This window comes from Procambarus clarkii, chromosome 29, assembly GCF_040958095.1.
Source record: "Procambarus clarkii isolate CNS0578487 chromosome 29, FALCON_Pclarkii_2.0, whole genome shotgun sequence".
Lineage (NCBI taxonomy): Eukaryota > Metazoa > Arthropoda > Malacostraca > Decapoda > Cambaridae > Procambarus > Procambarus clarkii.
Window position 1 is genome coordinate 17,344,015 of NC_091178.1, and position 24,746 is coordinate 17,368,760.

The 24,746-nt window shown below is 45.3% G+C and overlaps 1 protein-coding gene across 1 annotated transcript in view; it reads right to left on the bottom strand.

Annotated features, from left to right (window-relative positions):
• LOC138369616 (uncharacterized PE-PGRS family protein PE_PGRS46-like) overlaps positions 1 to 24,746 on the bottom strand; it is an 81,633-nt gene that overhangs the window by 1,640 nt on the left and 55,247 nt on the right. Inside the window, exons 4-5 of the mRNA XM_069333040.1 lie at positions 1,756 to 2,108; positions 371 to 820 (exon numbers count right to left, since the gene is read on the bottom strand). Of these exons, the coding sequence (XP_069189141.1) occupies positions 371 to 820; positions 1,756 to 2,108 (803 nt within the window). The remainder of the gene's footprint in view (positions 1 to 370; positions 821 to 1,755; positions 2,109 to 24,746) is intronic.

A 24,746-nucleotide genomic window follows, 5' to 3' on the forward strand; every position in this document is an offset into this window, starting at 1 on the left:
CCTCCCACGTCCCCTGCGCCTCCCACGTCCCTAGCACCTCCCACGTCCCCTGCACCTCCCACGCCCCTTCCAAACCCACGTCCCTTGCACCACCCACGTCCTTTGCACCACCCACGTCTCCTGCCCCTCCCACGTCCCTTGCGTCTCCCACGTCCCTTGCGTCTCCCACGTCCCTTGCACCTCCCACGTCCCTTGCACCACCCACGTCCTTAAACCACCTACGTCCTTTGCACCACCCACGGCCCTTGCACCTCCCACGTCCCCTGCATCTCCCACGTCCCCTACACCTCCCACGTACCTTGCACCATCAACGTCCCTTGCACCTCCCACGTCCCCTGCATCTCCCACGTCCCCTACACCTCCCACGTACCTTGCACCATCAACGTCCCTTGCACCTCCCACGTCCTTTGCACCTCCCACGTCCCATGCACCTCCCACGTCCCCTGCACCTCCCACGTCCCCTGCACCACCCACGTCCCCTGCTCCTCCCACGTCCCTGGCACCTCCCACGTCCCTTGCACCTCCCACGTCCCTTGCCCCTCCCACGTCCCTTGCACCACCCACGTCCTTAAACCACCTACGTCCTTTGCACCACCCACGGTCCTTGCACCTCCCACGTCCCCTGCATCTCCCACGTCCTCTACACCTCCCACGTACCCTGCACCATCAACGTCCCTTGCACCTCCCACGTCCTTTGCACCTCCCACGTCCCATGCACCTCCCACGTCCCCTGCACCTCCCACGTCCCCTGCACCACCTACGTCCCCTGCACTTCCCACGTCCCTTGCACCTCCCACGTCCCTTGCACCTACCACATCCCCTGCACCATTCACGTCCAACGTTTCCTGCAGCCCCCACGTCTCTTGCACCTCCCACGTCCCTTGCACCTCCCACGTCCCCTTTCACCCCCCACGTCCCCTGCACCTCCCACGTCCCCTGCACCTCCCACGTCCCCTGCACCTCCCACGTCCTTTGCTCCTGCCACGTCCCCTGCGCCTCCCACGTCCCTAGCACCTCCCACGTCCCCTGCACCTCCCACGTCCCTTCCACCACCTACGTCCCTTGCACCACCCACGTCCTTTGCACCACCCACGTCCCCTGCGCCTTTCACGTCCCGGGCACCTCCCACATCCCTTGCACCTTCCACGTTCCTTGCACCTCTTACGTCTTCTGCATCTCCTACGTCCCGTACACCACACACGTCCTCTGTCCCTCCCACGTCACCTGCACCTCCTACGTTCCCTTCACCTTCCACGTCTCCTGCACCACCCACGTCCTTTGCTCCTCCCACGTCCCCCTGCTCCTTCTTCCTCTGCACCACCCACGTCCCCTACACCTCCCACGTCCCTTGCACCTCGCACGTCCCCTGCACCTCCAACGTCCCTTGCACTTCCACGTCTCCTGCACCACCCACGTTTTTTGCGCCTCCCACGTCCCCTGCACCACCCACGTCCCCCTGCTCCTTCTTCCTCTGCACCACCCACGTCCCCTACACCTCCCATGTCCCCTGCACCTCCCACGTACCCATACCATCAACGTCCCCTGCACCTCCCACGTTCTGTGCACCACCCACGTCCCCTGCACCACCCACGTCTCTTGCACCACCCACGTCCCCTGCACCACCCACGTCCCCTGCACCACCCACGTCCCCTGCACCACCCACGTCCCCTGCACCACCCACGTCCCCCTGCTCCTTCTTCCTCTGCACCACCCACGTCCCCTACACCTCCCATGTCCCCTGCACCTCCCACGTACCTATACCATCAACGTCCCCTGCACCTCCCACGTTCTGTGCACCACCCACGTCTCTTGCACCTCCCACGTCCCCTGCACCACCCACGTCCCTTGCACCACCCACGTCCCCTGCACCACCCACGTCCCTTGCACCTCCCACGTTCTGTGCATCACCCACGTCCCCTGCACCACCCACGTCCCCTGCACCACCCACGTCCCTTGCACCACCCACGTCCCTTGCACCACCCACGTCCCCTGCACCACCCACGTCCCCTGCACCACCCACGTCTCTTGCACCTCCCACGTCCCCTGCACCACCCACGTCTCTTGCACCTCCCACGTCCCCTGCACCACCCACGTCCCTTGCACCTTGCCTGGTAAATCAACCACGTTTTTCTGGGTGAAATCTCAGTATTGTGTAGTCCGCGTTGTCCACGGCGACTGACCTTCAACACCTGATTTTATGTACTTTTTGTGACCATTTATTCGCTAGTTCTTCAATTTAATTCTTTCGCTTAATATTTCCAGCTGAAGTTTAAAATTTAATTTTTTGTTATATTACTTTTCATTCGTCTGTCTGATCTTAACTTGCCACGAATTTATTGCAAATGTAATAAATTAACTCCATGTTCTCCCACTTGTCTTCACTGACCCTCTGCCTCCTGCCTTGGTCTCTCAGGTGGTCTTTCCTCAGCCCCTCTCCTACCTCCCTCTCCTTGACGACACTGCCCTCTACCTTCTTCTCTTGCTTCCTCACAACGTCCTTCACCCTTCCCTCCCTCTCTGACCTATTCTCCCTCACCCACACTCACTCTCCGTGTGCAAGGAGAATGTTGGTACAGTTTAGACCGGTGATATCTCACAAGTGCACCGTATATATGCACTATGAAAGTAATACATGCATAACAATATATTAATAAACGTTACAAAGTCTCAAGGAGCATGTACATATATATATATATATATATATATATATATATATATATATATATATATATATATATATATATATATATATATATATATATATATATATATGTCGTACCTAGTAGCCAGAACTCACTTTTTGGCCTACTATTCAAGGCCCGATTTGCCTAATAAGCCAAGTTTTCCTGAATTAATATATTTTTTTCTAATTTTTTTCTTATGAAATGATAAAGCTACCCATTTCATTATGTATGAGGTCAATTTTTTTTTATTGGAGTTAAAATTTACGTAGATATATGACCGAACCTAACCAACCCTACCTAACCTAACCTAACCTATATATATAGGTAAGGTTAGGTTAGGTAGCCAAAAAAAGCTAGGTTAGGTTAGGTTAGGTAGGTTAGGTAGACGAAAAAACATTAATTCATGAAAACTTGGCTTATTAGGCAAATCGGGCCTTGCATAGTAGGCTGAGAAGTGAGTTCTGGCTACTAGGTACGACATATATATATATATATATATATATATATATATATATATATATATATATATATATATATATATATATATATATATATATATATATATATAAATATATATATATATATATATATTGGTTGTGAAGGGGCCAGTCACCTGCTGGCTCCCACCGCCGTCATTATACCTCCCTCCTCACTCGTAAGTACCGGCCAAATGCTTGTTAATCCATCTGCTCCCTCCCAGTAATGTTCATGAATATAAACGCTTTACATGACCCGCACAGCTTGTACTCGGGCCAGGCTCGTTAAAGCAGCGGCCGACCTTCAAAACGCATTCATCAATTTTATGTATTGGCCACTAAAAAGTAAGTTTCTCATTATATAAATTAATATAATATTATTATATTAAAGTTCTCCTGATATTCAGGAGTAAGTTAGGTTAGGTGTTTACGCTCTGTTGGCGATTATTTGTATTTGTTCAACCCGATCTCAGACCAAGTCCATTCCATCCAGTGGTCGACCCCAAAGACGCATTCATAAATTTTAACATACAAAAAAATCTTAATTTTTTTTAATCAAAACTGAAAAAAATAAAGAAAATGTTCTAAAATATAAATAAATATTATTATATATTAACAAATTGTGCATATTTAGGCATTAGTTGGGTTTGTGGGAAATTTTACCCACTATATATATATTATTATCTAAGAAATGTATTGTTTCTATATCATATTAGAATCATATCAGAATCACTTCTGATTCATTATATCCTACATCTGGATCCTACATGACAATGTCACCTATGATCACGTACGCCACAGGGCCCAAGGTGTCTACGTGACTTTGTGCATGATTTCTCAGGGATCTAGAAGCTTTGAGAAGAATATCTTAATTAAAAAAGTATTGGAACATTCAATCGATTTCCGGAAAGGATTAAATCAAATCCTTAATAAGAATAAATAGTACTGGCAAGTACTACTTATAATCTATAAATCTTATATCTAATTATATTATAATCATGTTATCTCTATAATGTTTAGACAGTAAATATAATAAATAAATATTCAATAAAGGCTACCTTCCCCAAAGAAGGGAGGAGCCAACTCGGGAGTGAGGCGACTTACAGGGTGCCCCGAGACGAGAAAGCTTTTGTTTACAGAGTAAACACGTGTGACGGTGCTTTGCGAACATTTGTCGGCATAGGACACTTAATAACATATCTTTATCACCAGTGATTACTTGCTAGAACTGGGAGAGTACCTGGACTATATCTTCAATGAAAAATTCCTAGTACTTTATCTAAATAAGAGTGAAGAGTGGAGCACACCAAGAGATGCCGCCTCCACCTTCACCATCAACTTCATCTTATCCTACAGCAAAGCTATTAAGGACATAATCAATTACCAATGCTTCCAGAATAATAAACAGTAAAACTGTGACACAAAATATAATGCCTGAACTCTACAAGAGAGTTATCAGTCTGGAAACTTGTCAGACGGCACCCGGCACTCAGACATAAGTATATTCAGTTATTTTGGTGTGTTAATTGGCCAATTGCATGCTTGTATAACCTTGATATCTGAATTAAAAATCTGTTTGTCATTACAGGGTGAGGCGACGCCTCATATTGCAGTAAGTTTTGAGTAATCTTACAGTAACTGAAGCTTTTCAGTTTGACACTCATGAGGTATACAATATCATTCACTGAAAGTCAAGCTTAACTGAAACTCTTCATATAAATTGAGAATATATCTGTATATAATTGATCATATACATTAGGTTAACAATTGCTTATTTACTTATCTTTAATTTATCATATAAATTTATCATACTGAATATAATCTCTTGTACTTATTTAACAGTACTTGGACCACATTTAAGGTCATTTGATTGCATATTATATATATATCATACCTCTATAATACAAATTGTTGTGATTATTAGTATAAAAATTTTGGTTATTGTAGTTATGGTGCTAGGAGACCTTGACACATGCACTCCATAGGTCTGCACTTCATGTAAGTCAAATCGTAAATATTTATGGCCCTTGCTTTTTGAGTAACAAAACATTATCTTGCTGAACATGTGGCACATAATGTTTGGGGGTTACTCCTTCAGAAGATGATCCAAACTTAAAAATATAACACATTGCAAAGGCACTTTCCCTTATGCTCTCTCATCTAAAAATGAACAGCTGGACCACCTCTAAGAATGCCACATCATCTACGAGACTAAAAGTGATATGTCCCATAACACCGAACCTACCAACATCAGCTTACCAATGAGAGAGCGGGACAAGATTACCAAAATCTCCACGACAGGGTAACCACCTCCCATCTATCACAACTTGGAATATATATGCAGCTGGGTTTGAATATTTGTATTATTTTTTTTTTGTTTTTGTTTTGCCTCTGAGGATGCTAAGCTGTACCTTACCAAAACAGGTCAGGAACCATTAAAAAGTGCTAAATGAACATTGAAGAGTTTATTTTTAAATTTCATTCTGTTGAAAATTATTTATATATAGAGTACACGAGCAAACTGTCCTCAGGCAGTCATCATTCCATCCAGCGGCCGACCCCAGACACGTATTTATGAATTTTGAATCCTTACATATATCTATCTTCCCATTTATCTATCCATATATCTATCCTTCTGCCCATCCACCTATCAGTTCATCGATCTATCTCTCTGCCCATTCACCTATCTATCCATCTATCCATACATCACTCCACTTATCCATCCATTATATCTATGCAAAAAATATATATGCATTTATCTCTCCATCCATTTATCAATCTATCAATACGTCATTCCATGAATTCACTCCTGTATCTATCTTTCCATCCATCTATGCGTCCATCCACTTATCTCTCTATCCATATATCCGTCCATTTATTTATCTGTCCATCCATCGATCATCTATCTACTATTTTATCCATCCATCTATGTATCCTTCTAACCATCCATTTTTGTATCTATCTATCCATCGACCAATACAGCTACCCATCAATCTATCCATCTGTCCATCTATCAACCTACCTATCCATCTATTCATCCATATATCAATCTGTCAATCTATCCAGGTTTCTACTTATTTATTTATCCCTCTCTCAAAATAAATTTAAATTTTGAATTCTTCTGTTTCAAAATGAATATATATATATATATATATATATATATATATATATATATATATATATATATATATATATATATATATATATATATATATATATATATATATATATATATATATATATATATATATATAGTTACCCCCAATGTTTTGTAGCTTTGGGAGGTTAGTAGAGCCAAGTGCATTATGATGCAGTGATAAGGACGTGAGGAGGCAGTAATTTGTTGATGGTAATACCACTATGTTATAGTATCAGAAAATTTATTTTTGTTTTCCATTATCAGGGAATAATGGGATATATTACAATAAGAACAAAAATCAGCCTTCAGTTTGCGGGACTTTGGGAGGTTGTGGGAGGTTGTGGGTAGGCTGTGGGAGCTGTGGGAGGCTGTGGGAGGTTGTGGGAGGTTGTGGGTAGGCTGTGGGAGCTGTGGGAGGCTGTGGGAGGTTGTGAGAGGTTGTGGGTAGGCTGTGGGAGCTGTGGAAGGCTGTGGGAGGCTGTGGGAGGTTGTGGGTAGGCTGTGGGAGGTAATGGGTAGGCTGTGGGAGCTGTGGTAGGCTATGGGAGGTTGTGGGTAGGCTGTGGGAGGCTGTGGGAGGTTGTAGGAGGCTGTGGTAGGCTGTGGCAAGCTGTAGGAGGCTGTGGCAAGCTGTGGAAGGCTGTGGGAGTAACGGGAGGCTGTGGCAGGCTGTAGGAGGCTGTGGTAGGCTGTGGCAAGCTGTGGTAGGCTGTGGCAAGCTGTGGGAGGCTGTGGGAGTAACGGGAGGCTGTGGGAGTAACGGGAGGCTGTGGCAGGCTGTAGGAGGCTGTGGTAGGCTGTGACAAGTTGTCGTAGACTGTGGCAAGCTGTGGTTGGCTGTTACAAGCTGTGGGAGGCTGTGGGAGTAACGGGAGGCTGTGGTAGGCTGTGGCAAGCTGTAGGAGGCTGTGGCAAGCTGTGGAAGGCTGTGGGAGTAACGGGAGGCTGTGGCAGGCTGTAGGAGGCTGTGGTAGACTGTGGCAAGCTCTGGGAGTAACGGGAGGCTGTGGCAGGCTGTAGGAGGCTGTGGCAAGGTGTGGGAGGCTATGGTGGCTGGTAAAACTTACGTGTTTCATCGGGTTACGGCCGAAATATGAATATAAGAAATATTATGCTAATTTTTCCACATCGATGAATAATGTTGCCTATATAAAAAAGAAAATATTTTATAAAAAAAAATAATTGATTTTAAGTTTGTTGTTTTCAAAATATTTACAGGGTTTGACGGCAGGCAGTGACATAAATCATCATAGTGGTCTGAGTGTGACCCTGGCACGCTGTTCCCATTTGAATTCTAACGATCCTGATCAACCTATGTTCATCCCATACCCCTGACCATTCCCTCTGCTAATTTGAGTGAGCCTAGCCCCAAGCGTCAGACCTCCAGCTTTGGACAGAGACAAACAAAAAAATCTCTCTCATTGGTATACATTAGCATATTGTGCATATTTAGGTTTAGGTTAGGTTAGGTTACATATATAAATTTGCTGATAGCTATTTGTATTTACAGTGCATGAGTGATGCATTTACAGAGTTGCGATTTGAACAGAATTCGCAGCAAAGCACTGCTTCGAGAAATGTTCGAACAGCTTTGAGGTTTGTGTGTTCAGTGTTTTTTTATTCATGAACAGACAGTTTGGCGGATTCATACAATAAACATTTGGGTAATTTTTTTTTATAATGGACTGACATGGGTCCATCATGTTATCGTGAATAGACTGTCCTCATCAACAAAGGTCAAAAGCTACTTAATCCAGCTACGAAATCCCAACGCGACACATGACTCAGAACTGATGATATTCTAACATTTCTCGAAGTGTTTTACTGATGACGTTTGAATCACGACTCTGCAAATGCAGCCCGTCCTCTAAACAAAGACCCAAATTCCATTCCATGCCCCCCGCCAACCCCCTTGTTAATGAATGAAAAAAGGTTTACACATGACTCACAACTGTTGACGTTCGAACACTTCCGGAACAAGTGCTTCACTGACGAATTTTGTTCGAACCACTTCGCTGTAAATGCTTCACCCACGTACTACAAATACAAATAATCGCCAACAGAACCTAAACACCTAACCTAACCTCTGCCTATATATGCACAATAGGCTAATCAATTATAATATTAATTTATATTTAAGAAAATTCGAATTTTGAATGAACTACATGTAAAAGTTGATGAATGCGTCTTTGGGGTCGACCGCTGGATGTAATGAACTTGAGTCGAGGACGGCTTGAAAGGCTTCACCCACGTACTACAAATACGAATAATTGCCAACAGAACCTACACACTTAACCTTACCTAGCCAATGCCTAAATATGTACAATATGCTAATATAAAATAATATTTACTTATATTTGATAAAATTCCTGTTTTGAATGAAGAGCATGTTAAAGTTGATGAATGCGTCTGTGGGGTCGACTGCTAGATGGAATGGACTTGGTCCAAGGACAGGTTGGGAAATCACTAAATACACAACCCGTCCTCAGGCGATGCCCGTCCATCCTGCTGTCAACCCCAAAACGCATTCAACAATTTTAACATAATGTATATTCAAAATATATAATTAATATTTTTATTTATTAGGAGTTTGTGCACAGTTAGTCATAGTTTAGGACATGTTGGGTTAGATGCATTAGTTCTGTTTGCAATTACGCGTATCTCAACCTGTCCTCAGGCTAGGCTTGTCCAGTTGACAGCCGGACCGCAACCCGTCCTCGACTTAAGTCCATTACATCCAGCGGTCGCCCCCACAGACGCATTCATAAATTTTAACATGCTGTTCATTCAAAACAAGAATTTTCTCCAATATAAATTAATATTATAATATATTAGCATATTGTGCATATATAAGCATAGGTTAGGTTAGGTGTTTAGGTTCTGTTGGCGATTATTTGCATTTGTAGTACGTGGGTGAAGCATTTATACCGTTGTGGTTCGAATAAAATTCGTCAGTGAAGCACTTGTTCCGGATATGCTCGAACATCAGCAGTTGTGAGTCGTGTGTAAACCGCTTTTCATTCATAAACAGGGGGTTTGGCGGGTGCATGGAATCACTTTTGGATCTTTGTTTGGAGGACGGGCTGCTGGATGTAATGGACTTGAGTCGAGGACGGGTTGAATACAAATAATCGCCAACAGAACCTAAACACCTGACCTAACCTATCCTATGCCTATATATACACAATATGCCAATATATTATAATATTAATTTATACTTGAGAAAATTCAAGTTTTGAATGAACAGCATGTTAATATTTATGAATGCGTCTGTGGGGTCGACCGCTGAATGTAATGGACTTGAGTCGAGGACGGGTTGCATCCACCTGATACCTGGATACCTGATCCACCAATGTGTGATTCATACGTCTGGCTACGAGCAGCCGCGTCCAACAGCCTGGTTGACCAGTCCAGCAACTAAAAGGCCTAGTCGGGGACCGGGCCGCAGGGACTTTGAGCCCCGAAATCATCGTTAGGTATCTGCAAGGTAACCCACGTCCAGCAAATATTTATTTCCCAACAGAACCTAAAGAACTAATAACATCCTAAGCTATGACTAACTATTCATAGAACTTTAGTATAAACTAATAAATAATCTATATAAATAATGGAAATGTTCGTATGTTTAAAATCGCTAATCTCGAAAAGTTCTTCACCGATTGCTTTGAAATTTTCACACAATGTTCCATTCGCATCCGGCCAGGGTTTTATATATATACTATATAGATGTCACGTCTGTGACGGTAAAAAACATGCTTTTTCTGAATAACTGCGTTTTTTATGTGTTTTTCATATGAGGGAAATCTTCGAAACCTCTTTACCGATTGCTTTGAAATTTTAACACATCGTTGCATTCGAATGGGCGCGTCTTTTTATATACCTACTATATACATGCCACCCATGTGACAGGTAAAAACATGCGTGTTTGAAAAACAGCGCCATTTGTTGCACATAATAGCAATATTCACGCGATACTAAATATGTCACGAATTCCATTTCAATGTTTCCGAGTGCATTGATAAAAAAATTTTCATAGATTTCGATTTATTTATTTTTTATTGAATTATTTTGTGTGACATTGTGTTGGAATTGAGCTGTGTTGTTTACCATCCCGTTCATTTCGTGAGTATAGTTTATTTTTTTTTTTTTCATATTTTCAGTTAATGTTTTGACTGTTTTTCTTATATTTCAGTGATGGGAACATCAGATCACTTGATGTTCCCAATTTTCTGATGGGAACATCAGACCGTTTGGGAAGGCATCGGACGAGGAGTGGGGAATGGTGGGGACGACGAGGGGACGGAAGTGAGAGATGGTGGGGGAGGACGAGGGGACAAGGGAAGGGTAATGGTGCAGAAGAACGAGGGGACGGGGGAGTTTGGGATGGTGGGGACGAGGGGATGGGGGGAAAGGAGAATGGTGGGGAGGACAAAGGGACAGGGGAGTGGGGCATGGTGGGTAGAAAGAGGGGATGGTGGAGTGGGGAATGGTGGGGAGGACGAAGGGACGGGTGAGGGGGGAATTGTGGGTAGGACTCAGGGACAGGGATGGTTGCTGTAGCTCAGCAACCAAGATGCGTTGCTAAGCCACAGCTATGCGAGGCCGGGTACTGCTAGTTTAAAATAAGAACAAACTTATTTTAATGCTTAATACGAAAAAACTTATGAATGCATCTTCCGGGTCAGCCGTTGCTTTAACGAGCCTGGCCTGAGTACAGGTTTCAGTTGTGAGTAGTGTGTAAAGTATTTTTCATTTACAAATCGGGTTTGGCTGAAGAATTAATGAGCAGTGAGTGTTCGTGAAGACGGGTTGTTACACATGGTTCACAAATGATTACATTCAAACTTTTCGTGAGGAGTGTTTTGTACACTTCCTGTCTCGCTCCCCGCGTCTCTCACATGTACACTTCCTGTCTCTCACAACATGCACACTTCCTGTCTCTCTCCCTGTCTCTCACAACATGCACACTTCCTGTCTCTCACAACATGCACACTTCCTGTCTCTCACAACATGTACACTTCCTGTCTCTCTCCCCGTCTCTCACAACATGCACACTTCCTGTCTCTCTCCCCGTCTCTCACAACATGCACACTTCCTGTCTCTCTCCCCGTCTCTCACAACATGCACACTTCCTGTCTCTCTCCCCGTCTCTCACAACATGCACACTTCCTGTCTCTCACAACATGCACACTTCCTGTCTCTCACAACATGTACACTTCCTGTCTCTCACAACATGTACACTTCCTGTCTCTCACAACATGTACACTTCCTGTCTCTCACAACATGTACACTTCCTGTCTCTCACAACATGCACACTTCCTGTCTCTCACAACATGTACACTTCCTGTCTCTCACAACATGCACACTTCCTGTCTCTCACAACATGTACACTTCCTGTCTCTCACAACATGTACACTTCCTGTCTCTCACCACATGCATACTTCCTGTCTCTCACAACATGTACACTTCCTGTCTCTCACAACATGTACACTTCCTGTCTCTCACAACATGTACACTTCCTGTCTCTCACAACATGTACACTTCCTGTCTCTCACCACATGCATACTTCCTGTCTCTCACAACATGTACACTTCCTGTCTCTCACAACATGTACACTTCCTGTCTCTCACAACATGTACACTTCCTGTCTCTCACAACATGTACACTTCCTGTCTCGCTCCCCGCGTCTCTCACAACATGCACACTTCCTGTCTCTCTCCCCGTCTCTCACAACATGTACACTTCCTGTCTCTCACAACATGTACACTTCCTGTCTCTCACCACATGCATACTTCCTGTCTCTCACAACATGTACACTTCCTGTCTCTCACAACATGCATACTTCCTGTCTCTCACAACATTGTAATAACCCTCAATGTCCCTCCTGTTATCACCCTGAACCTTTCAATTGTAACCCTTCTCTGTACTCTGTGAACGGCTCTCTCTTCGCTCAATACCCCAGCTTAACACTGTTACAGTCCAGTATGACCCCTCACTGGACGGCCACGAATATAAACTGAATACTAAATGATGAGGACATAACAAGGATAGGGGTTATTAATTTATTACTAATTATAAAATAAAAATATTAAAACACTGCCACCACCTTCCAAACATAAATGAATGTGTCTAAAATTATTGAGACCCTAGGAAGGAAGGGACTCAATAATCAGGGAACTCAAAGTAAATGACTCTTAATGGATTAAACCTGTAGTCTTACGGAACTGAACGGGAGATTCTAGAGCGACTTTACTATTCATAAGATGGAGAACACAGGGGAATTTCTAACACAGCAATTGAGAATCACAAGACTGAATAACACAGTCATTAATCAAAGGGAACAGATAACTAAACAAAAAAATTACGTTAATATTTTTTATTTATTGGAACCAGCATATTTAAATCAAAATTGAAACATAACCTACTCTAATAAAAAATAAAATCTCCTATGAGGCACGGCCTGTAATACCAGTGTTACAACTCAAGTGCACTATACCTTCAATACTGTAGCTTGCCAAGGGATGTTGATTGGCTGCCCACAGGTCAGTTGACCTGTTTGTACCTCAGCCGAGGTCCCCAGACACACTAAACTTTTCCTTTATTGAAAACGCTCACCAGTGGAACAGGCTCCACCCCTAGTTCCTAGGCCCACATTAACTCCGCCTATCCCAAGCCTATGGCCAATGGATTTTACCATGACTAGGTGCTCTAGAAACCGGGCCAATGGCATGAACAGGCACTACCCTGTGAGGCCCCGCCTCCCCAGACCTACATTTCTTTAACCAATCCGGATCAGGCTTGACCATAAGGGTAAATTCCTCTTGACAGAAAACTCCAAAAACTGGGAAGACACCAACGACTTTCCTGGCTGGGCACCCACGTGTAACTTGAGATCCCAAGTTTATTAGCCCCGGGGTAATATACCCAAATTAGTCACTGGCCTGGAGGACAGGAGAGAGAGGGGAGCAAGTGGCTTCAAGCTGTTTATGACCCCCCGTGACAAAAGACAAATGACCCAAGGGAGGGTAGGCAAGCGAGAGAAGGGAAGGGGAAGAGGAAGGAGAAGAGAAAGGGGGAAGAGCAAAGGGGAAGGGGAAAGGGTCTCTCACAACATGTACACTTCCTGTCTCTCACAACATGCTCACTTCCTGTCTCTCACAACATGCTCACTTCCTGTCTCTCACAACATGCACACTTCCTGTCTCTCACAACATGCTCACTTCCTGTCTCTCACAACATGCACACTTCCTGTCTCTCACAACATGCACACTTCCTGTCTCTCACAACATGCTCACTTCCTGTCTCTCTCCCCGTCTCTCACAACATGCTCACTTCCTGTCTCTCACAACATGCACACTTCCTGTCTCTCACAACATGCTCACTTCCTGTCTCTCACAACATGCACACTTCCTGTCTCTCTCCCCGTCTCTCACAACATGCACACTTCCTGTCTCTCTCCCCGTCTCTCACAACATGCCCACTTCCTGTCTCTCTCCCCGTCTCTCACAACATGCACACTTCCTGTCTCTCTCCCCGTCTCTCACAACATGCACACTTCCTGTCTCTCTCCCCGTCTCTCACAACATGCACACTTCCTGTCTCTCACAACATGCACACTTCCTGTCTCTCTCCCTGTCTCTCACAACATGCACACTTCCTGTCTCTCTCCCCGTCTCTCACAACATGCACACTTCCTGTCTCTCTCCCCGTCTCTCACAACATGCACACTTCCTGTCTCTCTCCCCGTCTCTCACAACATGCACACTTCCTGTCTCTCTCCCTGTCTCTCACAACATGCACACTTCCTGTCTCTCTCCCCGTCTCTCACAACATGCACACTTCCTGTCTCTCTCCCCCGTCTCTCACAACATGCACACTTCCTGTCTCTCTCCCCGTCTCTCACAACATGCACACTTCCTGTCTCTCACAACATGCACACTTCCTGTCTCTCTCCCCCGTCTCTCAGAACATGCACACTTCCTGTCTCTCTCCCTGTCTCTCACAACATGCACACTTCCTGTCTCTCACAACATGCACACTTCCTGTCTCTCACAACATGCACACTTCCTGTCTCTCACAACATGCACACTTCCTGTCTCTCACAACATGCACACTTCCTGTCTCTCACAACATGCACACTTCCTGTCTCTCACAACATGCACACTTCCTGCCTCTCATAACATGGACACTTTCTGTCTCACTGCCCGTCTCTCAGAACGTACAATGCACATGTAACGCAATTTTTATTATTGTTACTTTGACGTAATGATGTATCACCGTTGTGGTTACGTTGTATACGTGGCATAAACAGCTGAAAAATCTATTGAAAACTCTTTGTGGATCTTAACCACACAGACTTCATAGGAGTCCTTGGATGTCGCAACAAGTGCTAATCCAACTTTAAGGAGGGGCTTGGAGGTTGACACAGACCTACCTATGACACTCCTAATAACACCACAAGTCGCCACAGAAGGTTGTGTTTGCCGGCACCTGGCCACCAATTTTGGACAGACACAAACTGACAGACATTCTCTTTTATAGATATTGATGTTAAAATTGATGAATGCATCTTTGGGGTCGGCCAGAGCTAGGAAAGAGTATTGCTGGATGAAGGTTATTGCTGCGTAGCTCAGCAGAATTCTCAGGGTCCAACACCCGGACATAGTCGCCCAACCCAACTTCCAGCAGCCTCATGCATCCGAAGCCTCGCATTACTCCCCGAGCCCCAATCTCCAGCCAGGCGGCGCCAGGTCACTCACCTCCAAGCCTAAGCCCCAAACTCCTGCCTTCAAACCAATAACATGTTTATAGTAACACTTTTCAGGCAATTATTTATTACTTCAGTACAATTATTTTTTACTTTGTAAGACATATTTATACTTTGTAAGATAATGTACATGAACATATGTACGTTATCGTACCTGAACGTCTTGGACCCTCCCTCACTGCCCTGAAAACAAAGGTCCTAAATTCATTTTTTTTAATAGCCATCTTTCCAGTTTATGAATTTAGTGTACCTACCAGACCATTCTCATGCAATGCTCGTCTCAGCTGTGGTCGCCGACCCTAGGGCGCAGTTCTAAATTTTTCGAACAGTATAATAAAAGCGTTATTTTCTCATACATGAATGATTTATTATTGTTATATCTTATACTTTTGTATATAGTTAGGCATTCATTAAGTAATTTGGCTTTGTTGACAATTATTTGTATTTAAAGTTAGTGGGTGTAGCATATAGGGAGGTGTGTTTTGAACACGTGCAGTGAGGGAGGGAGGGAATTAATTAGGAGAAAGCGTCAAGCCAATACAACTATATAGCACTTGGAAGGGGACAAGATAAGGGTTTTGGGATGTGATGGAGGGAAGGAATGGTGTCCAACTACTGGGACGGTCGGGGATTGAACGGCGACCTGCATGAAGCGAGTACACTTCACTTCGAGAAACGTTTGAACGTATTCAGTGCAGCCTTTTGAGCCAACCTAGACTCACAATTATCCATTACATGAAAGTATTTTGAAATTCAATAACTAAATACAAAACATGCTCTTAAAAAAAATTAAACGTGTGAAGCGAAAGGTGGAAAAGGCAGCATGACAATCCAATTCCAGCTTCGTCTACGCTAGGCTTAAACATGCCAGATAAGGCCTAATATAACTGGCCTAAACCACGAGTTTAACATAGACTTGGTAATGTGTTGTGACCATGACGGTCCATGGAAGTAAGCTGGGAGATGAAAAAGGGAGAGGGGCTGGAAATGGGTTGGAATACTAATAGAGTTTGAAGTCTGCTGAGAGATGCTAATGGTGCAGTCTGGAAGTGGGTTGAGATACAGTAGGACAAGCTTTTATTGTGTTGAAATAACAATGGGGAGCATGGAAATATGTTGAGGGCTACAAGAATAGACTGGAATTGCGTTGAGAAATCTAATAAGGGGCTGGGGATACAGAGGGTTGGGGGCTGAGAGTGTGTTATAGATGAATACAGGCGTCCTATATACCGTCACTTTATCCCACACTGACGATGACCCACTATGACATGGGAGGAAACCCCCTAGTCTGTTCTAACGAAGACTCCAAACTTACTTCATGAGACCCCAGAGTATACTAGTCACCTCCAAGTACTTGATAAGACAGCAGGTCGTGTCTACTAAAGACACCACCTGTCTCTCTGTCTGCTATAGCCTACAGCAGGGGTCTCCAAACTATGGCCCGCGGGCCACATCCGGCCCGCCACATAATTTCATCCGGCCCTCCAAACAAATCCCTGTGTGGTGGCCTTGAAAAAATAATTATCGTACGAATGGCATCGCAGAATTATTCAAAGCTGGGGCTGCTGACTGGTGGCGCTCAACCCGAGTCAGTTTTCCTCTCTCTCGATAGTGTGACGCAGATACTAATACTGGTAGGTATGTGTTGTGCATTACAACCAATCAGTTGTGTATAACTGTATATTGTGGGGATGGAGGGCGAGTGGGGCTTCGCTGCTTCCGTTTCAGGGAGCACAAACACTGTACAATATTCTTTTCTCTGTACTTTGACAATGCCTTTATCTTAGTTATACAAAATAGCAATAATACTATTGTAGCCAAAAAATTGCATGTTTAAAATAGTTAAAATGGTAACCATTAAGTTTATCAACGAAAGCTGTTGCCATAATATTTACCACTTTATAATAATATGCTATGCTTTTTAACACCACATACAAGCTGTTTTTTTCCTGTAGAATTTATTTCATTTATTTTACCCTTATGTTTTCAGATATGGAAAAGATAAAGAAAAGAAAAGTGGACAGTGAGTGCCGTCGGTTCAATGACGAATGGAAGATAAAGTACTTTTTTGTGATAGCAAATGATAAAGCTTTATGCATAATATGTAGAGACAGTGTTGCTGTTCTGAAGGAATACAATATTCGTCGGCACTATGAATCTAAACATGGCTCAAGTTATTCTCACATCACAGGAGCAGAACGCACTAAAAAGTTTGAATCATTTCAGCACAGTCTGCATTCTCAACAAGCTGTTTTCAGTAAGAAAAAATCTGAAAATGAAAATTCAACTAGAGCCAGTTACAAAGTTGCCTATGTGTTGGCTAAAAAAGGAAAACCTTTCACTGATGGTAGTATCATAAAAGAGTGTATAGTGGAAGCAGCAGGAGAGGTATGTCCAGAAAAAGTAAACCTCTTCAAAATGATAAGTCTTGGGTCAAATACTGTTGCTCGTAGAATTGAAGATTTAGGAGGCGACATAATTCGGCAAATAAAGGAAAAAACAAAAAGATTTTGTTGGTATTCTCTTGCGTTGGATGAATCAACTGATGTGTGTGATACTTCTCAGCTCTTAGTATTCATTCGTGGTGTTGATAGTGAATTTAATGTGAGCCAAGAATTAGCATCAGTTCACAGCATGCACACCACAACAACTGGAGAGGACATTTTCAATGAAGTAAGTAAAACTATGACAGAATATAACCTGGAATGGAAACAAGTGCAGTGTGTGACAATTGATGGAGGAAAGAATATGTTGACCAGACCACACACTAGAAATTGAAGGGACGACAATTTCTAGTGTGTGGTCTGGTCAACATACTTCAGTGTTACGAACCCGGATCCAACGTCCGAGCCTGGAGCAGTGACAAACACGCCATCTGTGGGTCAGCTCCCGAAACCCCCGCCAAACGAACGACGACACCTAGTGAGGACAGCGTGTACTGGCCTCGAGGACCAGTTTCCAGTCTGGTTCAGCGCTCAACACCGCCGCTCCTGACCTCTGGTGAAGTGGTGCTCCGACGACAGCGCCATCTATGGAGTGGATATGTCGGGCGTTTGTATCTGAGCCTGTGAGTGTGGTGTATTAGTGTCCCAGTTATTGATGACGTGTCTGCTTACAGAGCCGACCTGGGACCACTGTGTTGAAGGTGGAGTCAGTCTACCCGAGGCAGCCAGTCTCCATACTGTGAAGTTTGCTGCAGCTGTTGTGACGTCGTCCCCCCGGAAGAACACTGTGGTGTGTTAAGCCTGCCAGTGGAGTGGCAGTGAACGGATTTACCCGGGACCGACGGTTGGAGACGATAATCCACTGGGGTATTGAGGACAGGAGGGTGATTGGTGATATCACACGAGACTCCTGTCTAGGGCGTACCCCTTTTATCGTTCGTGGAGTGGCCGTACCAGCCTTGGTGGCTCAGTACCTGCCAGCAGACCTGCTGGACGTGTGGTTGACGGCCTCCACGACGGTGCCCCCAGTGGACCTGTGTTGTGGCTGACCTGTGGCCAGGGTAGGCTCGGCGTTCTCAGAGGACACGTCTTGAGGCCACGAAGAAAGCACCGCGGACTCAGCACCTAGCTTCGAGGATCCATAGTCTCCAGCAGAAGACTACAGTGTTGATCCCCTTTGTAAAGTGTTAATACCCCTCCCCCTTGTGTACGTTTTAATTTTATATATTTAAATGGTGACGGTGAACATTATAATATTAAGTTCTTAACTTTCTTTCCCTACTCCCTTTTAAGTTACTTGCGTCACGGATCTCATCCCTTGATAGCCACTACTGGCTTGGGAACGGATACCTATATCTTCCTCTAACAACATCAGAGTGAGAACCCCGTTGCGTCCCGAGAGGGCCGTAACATAATTGGCATCCCCAGCGGGATCCGTCCCCTTGTTAAGTATGTTTGACAGGGGTGGTGAAGTGGCGTAATCCCTGTATATAATTCCCCCTGTGTGACGATTGTGACGTTATACGTCCTGTGCGGTGCTCAGAGTGACTAAGTGCGATATTGTGCAGTGCGGTGCTCGCTGTGATTAAGCGATTAAGTGCAATATTGACTAGTGCGGTGCTCAGTGATTCAGTGTACTATTGTAGAGCGAAGTGTTCGCTTGGACTCGGTGCAATATTGGGTAGTGCGGTGCCCGAAGTGATTACGTGCAATATTGGCAAGTGCAGTGTTTGGTGCGATAAAGTGCAATATTGGCGTAGAACAGTGCTCGGTGTGTTAAGTGCTAAGTGTTCCATCTGTGACAATGGCAGACAAAGCTACCATCGATGATCTGGACGAGGTTCAGGCTTTTCTGAACAGAGAGGATTGTCTTGCCAGATTAAAATATTTGAGCAAACCAGAGCTTGTACTAGTGAGCGCCTACCTGGAGATCAAGATCCGTGCCAGTGATTCCCGTGTGGAGATCTTGTCCAAGGTACACCGGCACCTGAAGGCAGAAGAGAAACAGGAAGGCGAGACTCCTAGTACAAAGGAAAGTGCAGACATAGCTTCCACGGAAAAGGAAGATAAGGGCAGCGACGTTGACAGTGATGCAGGCGAGCTTAATATCAGCTTCCTAACAGTCAAGATGCGTGCCCTAGAGATCAATCGTGAAATAGAATGGAAGAAATTAGAAATGGAACGAGAGAGACAAGATAAAGAATTGGCGATGAGGCGTTTAGAATTAGAAAGAGAAGAAAGAAAAGAAGAACGAGAAAGAGAAGAACGAGAAAGAGAAGAGAGACGAGAGAGAGAAGAACGAGAACGAGAGAGAGAAGAACGAGAAAGAGAAGAGAAACGAGAGAGAGAAGAACGAGAAAGAGAAGAGAGACGAGAGAGAGAAGAACGAGAACGAGAGAGAGAAGAACGAGAGCGAGAAAGGGAGGAAAGAGAGAGACAACATGAACTAGAAGTATTGCGATTAGGCGGTGGTCGGAGGCAGACAACGGACACCAATAGCTTCGATCCGGTACGCAACATCAAAATGGTCCCCAAATTCCATGAGAAGGAAGTGTCAAAATTCTTTGCAGCCTTCGAGAAAGTCGCTGCCTCTTTGGAGTGGCCAAGGGAGAATTGGGCCATCATGATACAGTCAGTCTTGACTGGGAAGGCCCAAATTGCCTACTCTACGTTATCCCTTGACGACTCCAGCGATTATGACAAGGTGAAGAAAGTTGTGCTCATGGCGTACCAATTGGTACCTGAGGCTTATAGGCAAAAGTTCAGAAACCTGAAGAAGACCTCAGAGCACACTTTCACCGAATTCGCCACCATCAAGGAGCGACTTTTCCAGGAATGGTGTGCCTCTCGGAAGGTGGAGACCAGGGAAGACCTCGAACAGCTGATTCTGCTCGAGGACTTCAAGGATTGTTTGTCTGGAGACCTCAAGACGTACTTAGAGGAACAGCAGGTGGAGACCTTGAGTGCAGCAGCCACCATGGCTGAAGAGTACATCCTGACTCATAGGCCGTCTGCTAAGTACGTCCCGAGGAATTACCAGCGCCGGTTTGACAGACCTCACGACGAAGAAGAAAGACCCGTCCCACGAAGTGATAAGAAGACGCCCCCAAGTAGCCCCCGAAGAACAAGTCCTAGCAGTCCGAAACACCGGAGCCCGAGGAGGAATATGGTGTGCTGGACTTGTGGGCAGAAAGGGCACATAGCTGCTAGGTGCCGAGGTAGAAGAGGTGGCAGCGCACGAAGGGAGGTGATGTTGGTGAGCTGTGTTACATCACCAGTAGGAAACCAGTCTACGACGACGCGGGAAGGACCAAGTTTGTTGGCCCCTCACACTTCAACCGGGTATGTAACGAGTGATCATACTGGTAGATCAATTGTAGTGCTCAGAGATAGTGGAGCAGCCCAGTCCCTGATCGTGAAGAGCTCGTTACCCGAGGGAGTAAGTGTGGATGGGAGGCCAGAGGTTATCCTGGTTGGGTTTCCGAGAACACAGTATATCGCCCCCTTGGTGCCAATACATCTCGACTCGCCTTATTTCAGCGGCACATGTGCGTTGGCAGTAGTCGATACCCTCCCTGTGGCTGGGATTGACGTGGTACTAGCCAACGACTTGGTGACCGATTGGAGCACCAATCGTCCCAAGGTTGCAGACGAGTCTACCGGAACAGCACGGTCTGAGGTAACAGGCAATGGTAATGTCCAGGTAAAGACAGACCCGGATTTGAACATATCTAATTTGTCCTCTCACCCGCAGATCGACGATATTCTAGCAGTGTCTCCTGATTCTCTCGACAAGGAACATGAAGTTAAGAAGGCAGAGGTACCTGAGCAAGAAGAGAGGCCTTGTGTGCGGGCACCCACGGATACCAACGAGTCTGGAGCGAAGGCGGATGTGTGCTTGCGGTATGGCAAGGTACAGCATGTAGTGAACCAGCCAGAGATTCCCCAGACGTCAGAGGTAGGTGCGGTGTGTTCAAAAGGTCTAGTGCCCTCTTCGGTCCAAGCCAGGCGTGTGGATGTGGCCGGCTATGGACATGACTGGCTCGGGAAGCTTATCCCTCAATTGGCCTCATGTTTCTTAGCGATACTTTGTTTGATTCTCGTATGTGTTCTCGTTTGTGCTCTCAGTGAGGACCGGTGGACGACCCGACGAATGATGGCTCACATGAACATCGCGAAGAAGTCCCAGGGATTGGAGATTTGTACTGCAAGTGTTGCAGTTGAAGAAGGGACCTGGGAGGTAATAAATGATACAGGAGGTACGATATGTGATAATGTGAGTGACTGTTTCCGACAGGTTGACACCCCCCGCGTGACTGCTGAGCCTCAACACAGCGTTATACGGAACGTTGGTCGACCTGACGGGGGCAGAGCGAATGCCATCTTCGGTGAGCAAGCAGCCCTGTTGGAACTAGGTGTGGGCCTAGTAGAAGAGTGTATAGTAAGTACTGACTTGCCCATTGTCGCTATCACTCTGAATTATCAGACCCCTGTATTCCAGGTTCCTGTCTCCCTGAAGGACCATCGGACTGGCACCAGAAATGCCGTCGGTGGTCAGCCATCATCGGTGCCACGACATAGAGAAGTGTCGAGTCACCCCAGATCGTGTCAAAACCAATCCGTACTAGAGAGGTGTGAGATGATGCCCCTGCTTGACATCGCAGTGGAGATGTGGACGATTATATCAGGCAGATCATTGCCTTCTATCTACAAGTTCCCTTTGTGCCAGGGTTCCTCAGTACAGTTCTGTAGACGTGACAGTCTCGACATCCCAGATTATAAAGCATGTGTGTCCATTTGGAGTTGTGTCGTCGTACTAATTTGGTTTGTGTTTCTTTTTATAGAACCCCAAACCAAATTCTTTTTGGTGGGGAGGTGTTACGAACCCGGATCCAACGTCCGAGCCTGGAGCAGTGACAAACACGCCATCTGTGGGTCAGCTCCCGAAACCCCCGCCAAACGAACGACGACACCTAGTGAGGACAGCGTGTACTGGCCTCGAGGACCAGTTTCCAGTCTGGTTCAGCGCTCAACACCGCCGCTCCTGACCTCTGGTGAAGTGGTGCTCCGACGACAGCGCCATCTATGGAGTGGATATGTCGGGCGTTTGTATCTGAGCCTGTGAGTGTGGTGTATTAGTGTCCCAGTTATTGATGACGTGTCTGCTTACAGAGCCGACCTGGGACCACTGTGTTGAAGGTGGAGTCAGTCTACCCGAGGCAGCCAGTCTCCATACTGTGAAGTTTGCTGCAGCTGTTGTGACGTCGTCCCCCCGGAAGAACACTGTGGTGTGTTAAGCCTGCCAGTGGAGTGGCAGTGAACGGATTTACCCGGGACCGACGGTTGGAGACGATAATCCACTGGGGTATTGAGGACAGGAGGGTGATTGGTGATATCACACGAGACTCCTGTCTAGGGCGTACCCCTTTTATCGTTCGTGGAGTGGCCGTACCAGCCTTGGTGGCTCAGTACCTGCCAGCAGACCTGCTGGACGTGTGGTTGACGGCCTCCACGACGGTGCCCCCAGTGGACCTGTGTTGTGGCTGACCTGTGGCCAGGGTAGGCTCGGCGTTCTCAGAGGACACGTCTTGAGGCCACGAAGAAAGCACCGCGGACTCAGCACCTAGCTTCGAGGATCCATAGTCTCCAGCAGAAGACTACAGTGTTGATCCCCTTTGTAAAGTGTTAATACCCCTCCCCCTTGTGTACGTTTTAATTTTATATATTTAAATGGTGACGGTGAACATTATAATATTAAGTTCTTAACTTTCTTTCCCTACTCCCTTTTAAGTTACTTGCGTCACGGATCTCATCCCTTGATAGCCACTACTGGCTTGGGAACGGATACCTATATCTTCCTCTAACAACATCAGAGTGAGAACCCCGTTGCGTCCCGAGAGGGCCGTAACACGTTATTGTGACTCATCGCCTGCATGAGGAAAGAATATGTCTGGGACAAAGAAGGGTTTGGTTGGGCAAATTACAACAGCTTGTGAGGTTGGAGGATTCTCAAAACCCATTTTTCTGCATTGCCTTATCCATCAACAAGCATTGTGCCTAAAATATGTTGATATGTCTTGTGTCATGAAACCTGTTGCTTCTGTGGTTAATTTCATTAGATCTCATGCACTCAACCATCGCCAGTTCCGTGATTTCTTGAAAGAAATTGATGCGGAGTTTGTTAACTTGCCATATTATACAGCAGTTAGATGGCTTAGTTGTGGAAAGGTTTTGCTGCATTTCTTTGAGCTCAGATTAGAATTTGATTTATTTCTCACAGAGAAAAATAAACCTCAGCCATTATTATCAGAATGTGAATGGATTTGGAAATTGGCATTTTTTGCAGATATGATAGGTCATATGAATAACTTTAATCTGAAATTGCAAGGCAAAACAAATTTGATCAGTGACTACTTTGTTCATGTCAAGGCATTCAGAGCAAAACTTGCGCTACTTGAAGGCCAGGTGAAGATTAAGAATTTTGCTCATTTTCCATGTTGTGAAAAATTTACTGCAGAAAGTTACTGGTAACAAGCTACGTACTCTTAAATGTTGTGTTTCCTCGTGGCCGTCCTCCTTCCACCGTAACCGGCGGTGGGAAACAGCTCTAGCGAGGTTGCGTATTGGCCATACTCGCTTAACCCATGGTCACTTGATGGAGCGCCGCCCTGCTCCTTATTGTCCTAGTTGCATTGTCCCTCTTACGGTCGTGCATGTCCTTCTTGAATGTCCTGACTTCCAGGACGAGCGTGTGTCTTGCTTTCCGACCGCCCCTCGCGGTCACCTATCCCTCGATAGAATTCTTGGTGACTCGGATACTTTTGATATCGTTCGCCTTATGCGTTTTTGTTCTCGTATTGGCATCCTTGGTGATATTTAGCGCCCTCTGATTATTTTGCGTATTTGATGGTGCTACATAGCCTTCCCGGTTTGGTGCCTTCTTTTGATAATTACTTACTTACTTACTGCAGAAAGTAAAGTTGAATTTCCTTTTTCATTTGCAAATGAAATAATTTCAGATTTGAAAAAACAGTTTCAGAAACGATTTGCTGACCTTAATGCCAAAGCAAATGAAACCAGGCTCTTTCATAATCCATTTGACTGCAATGCTGAAAATCTTCCAACTCAATTTCAAATGGAAATTATTATTCTCCAGGCAGTTGACAGACTGAAAGATAAGTATAGAGAAGGAAATCTGATTGAGTTTTATAAATGCCTGCAGCCAGATCAGTTTCC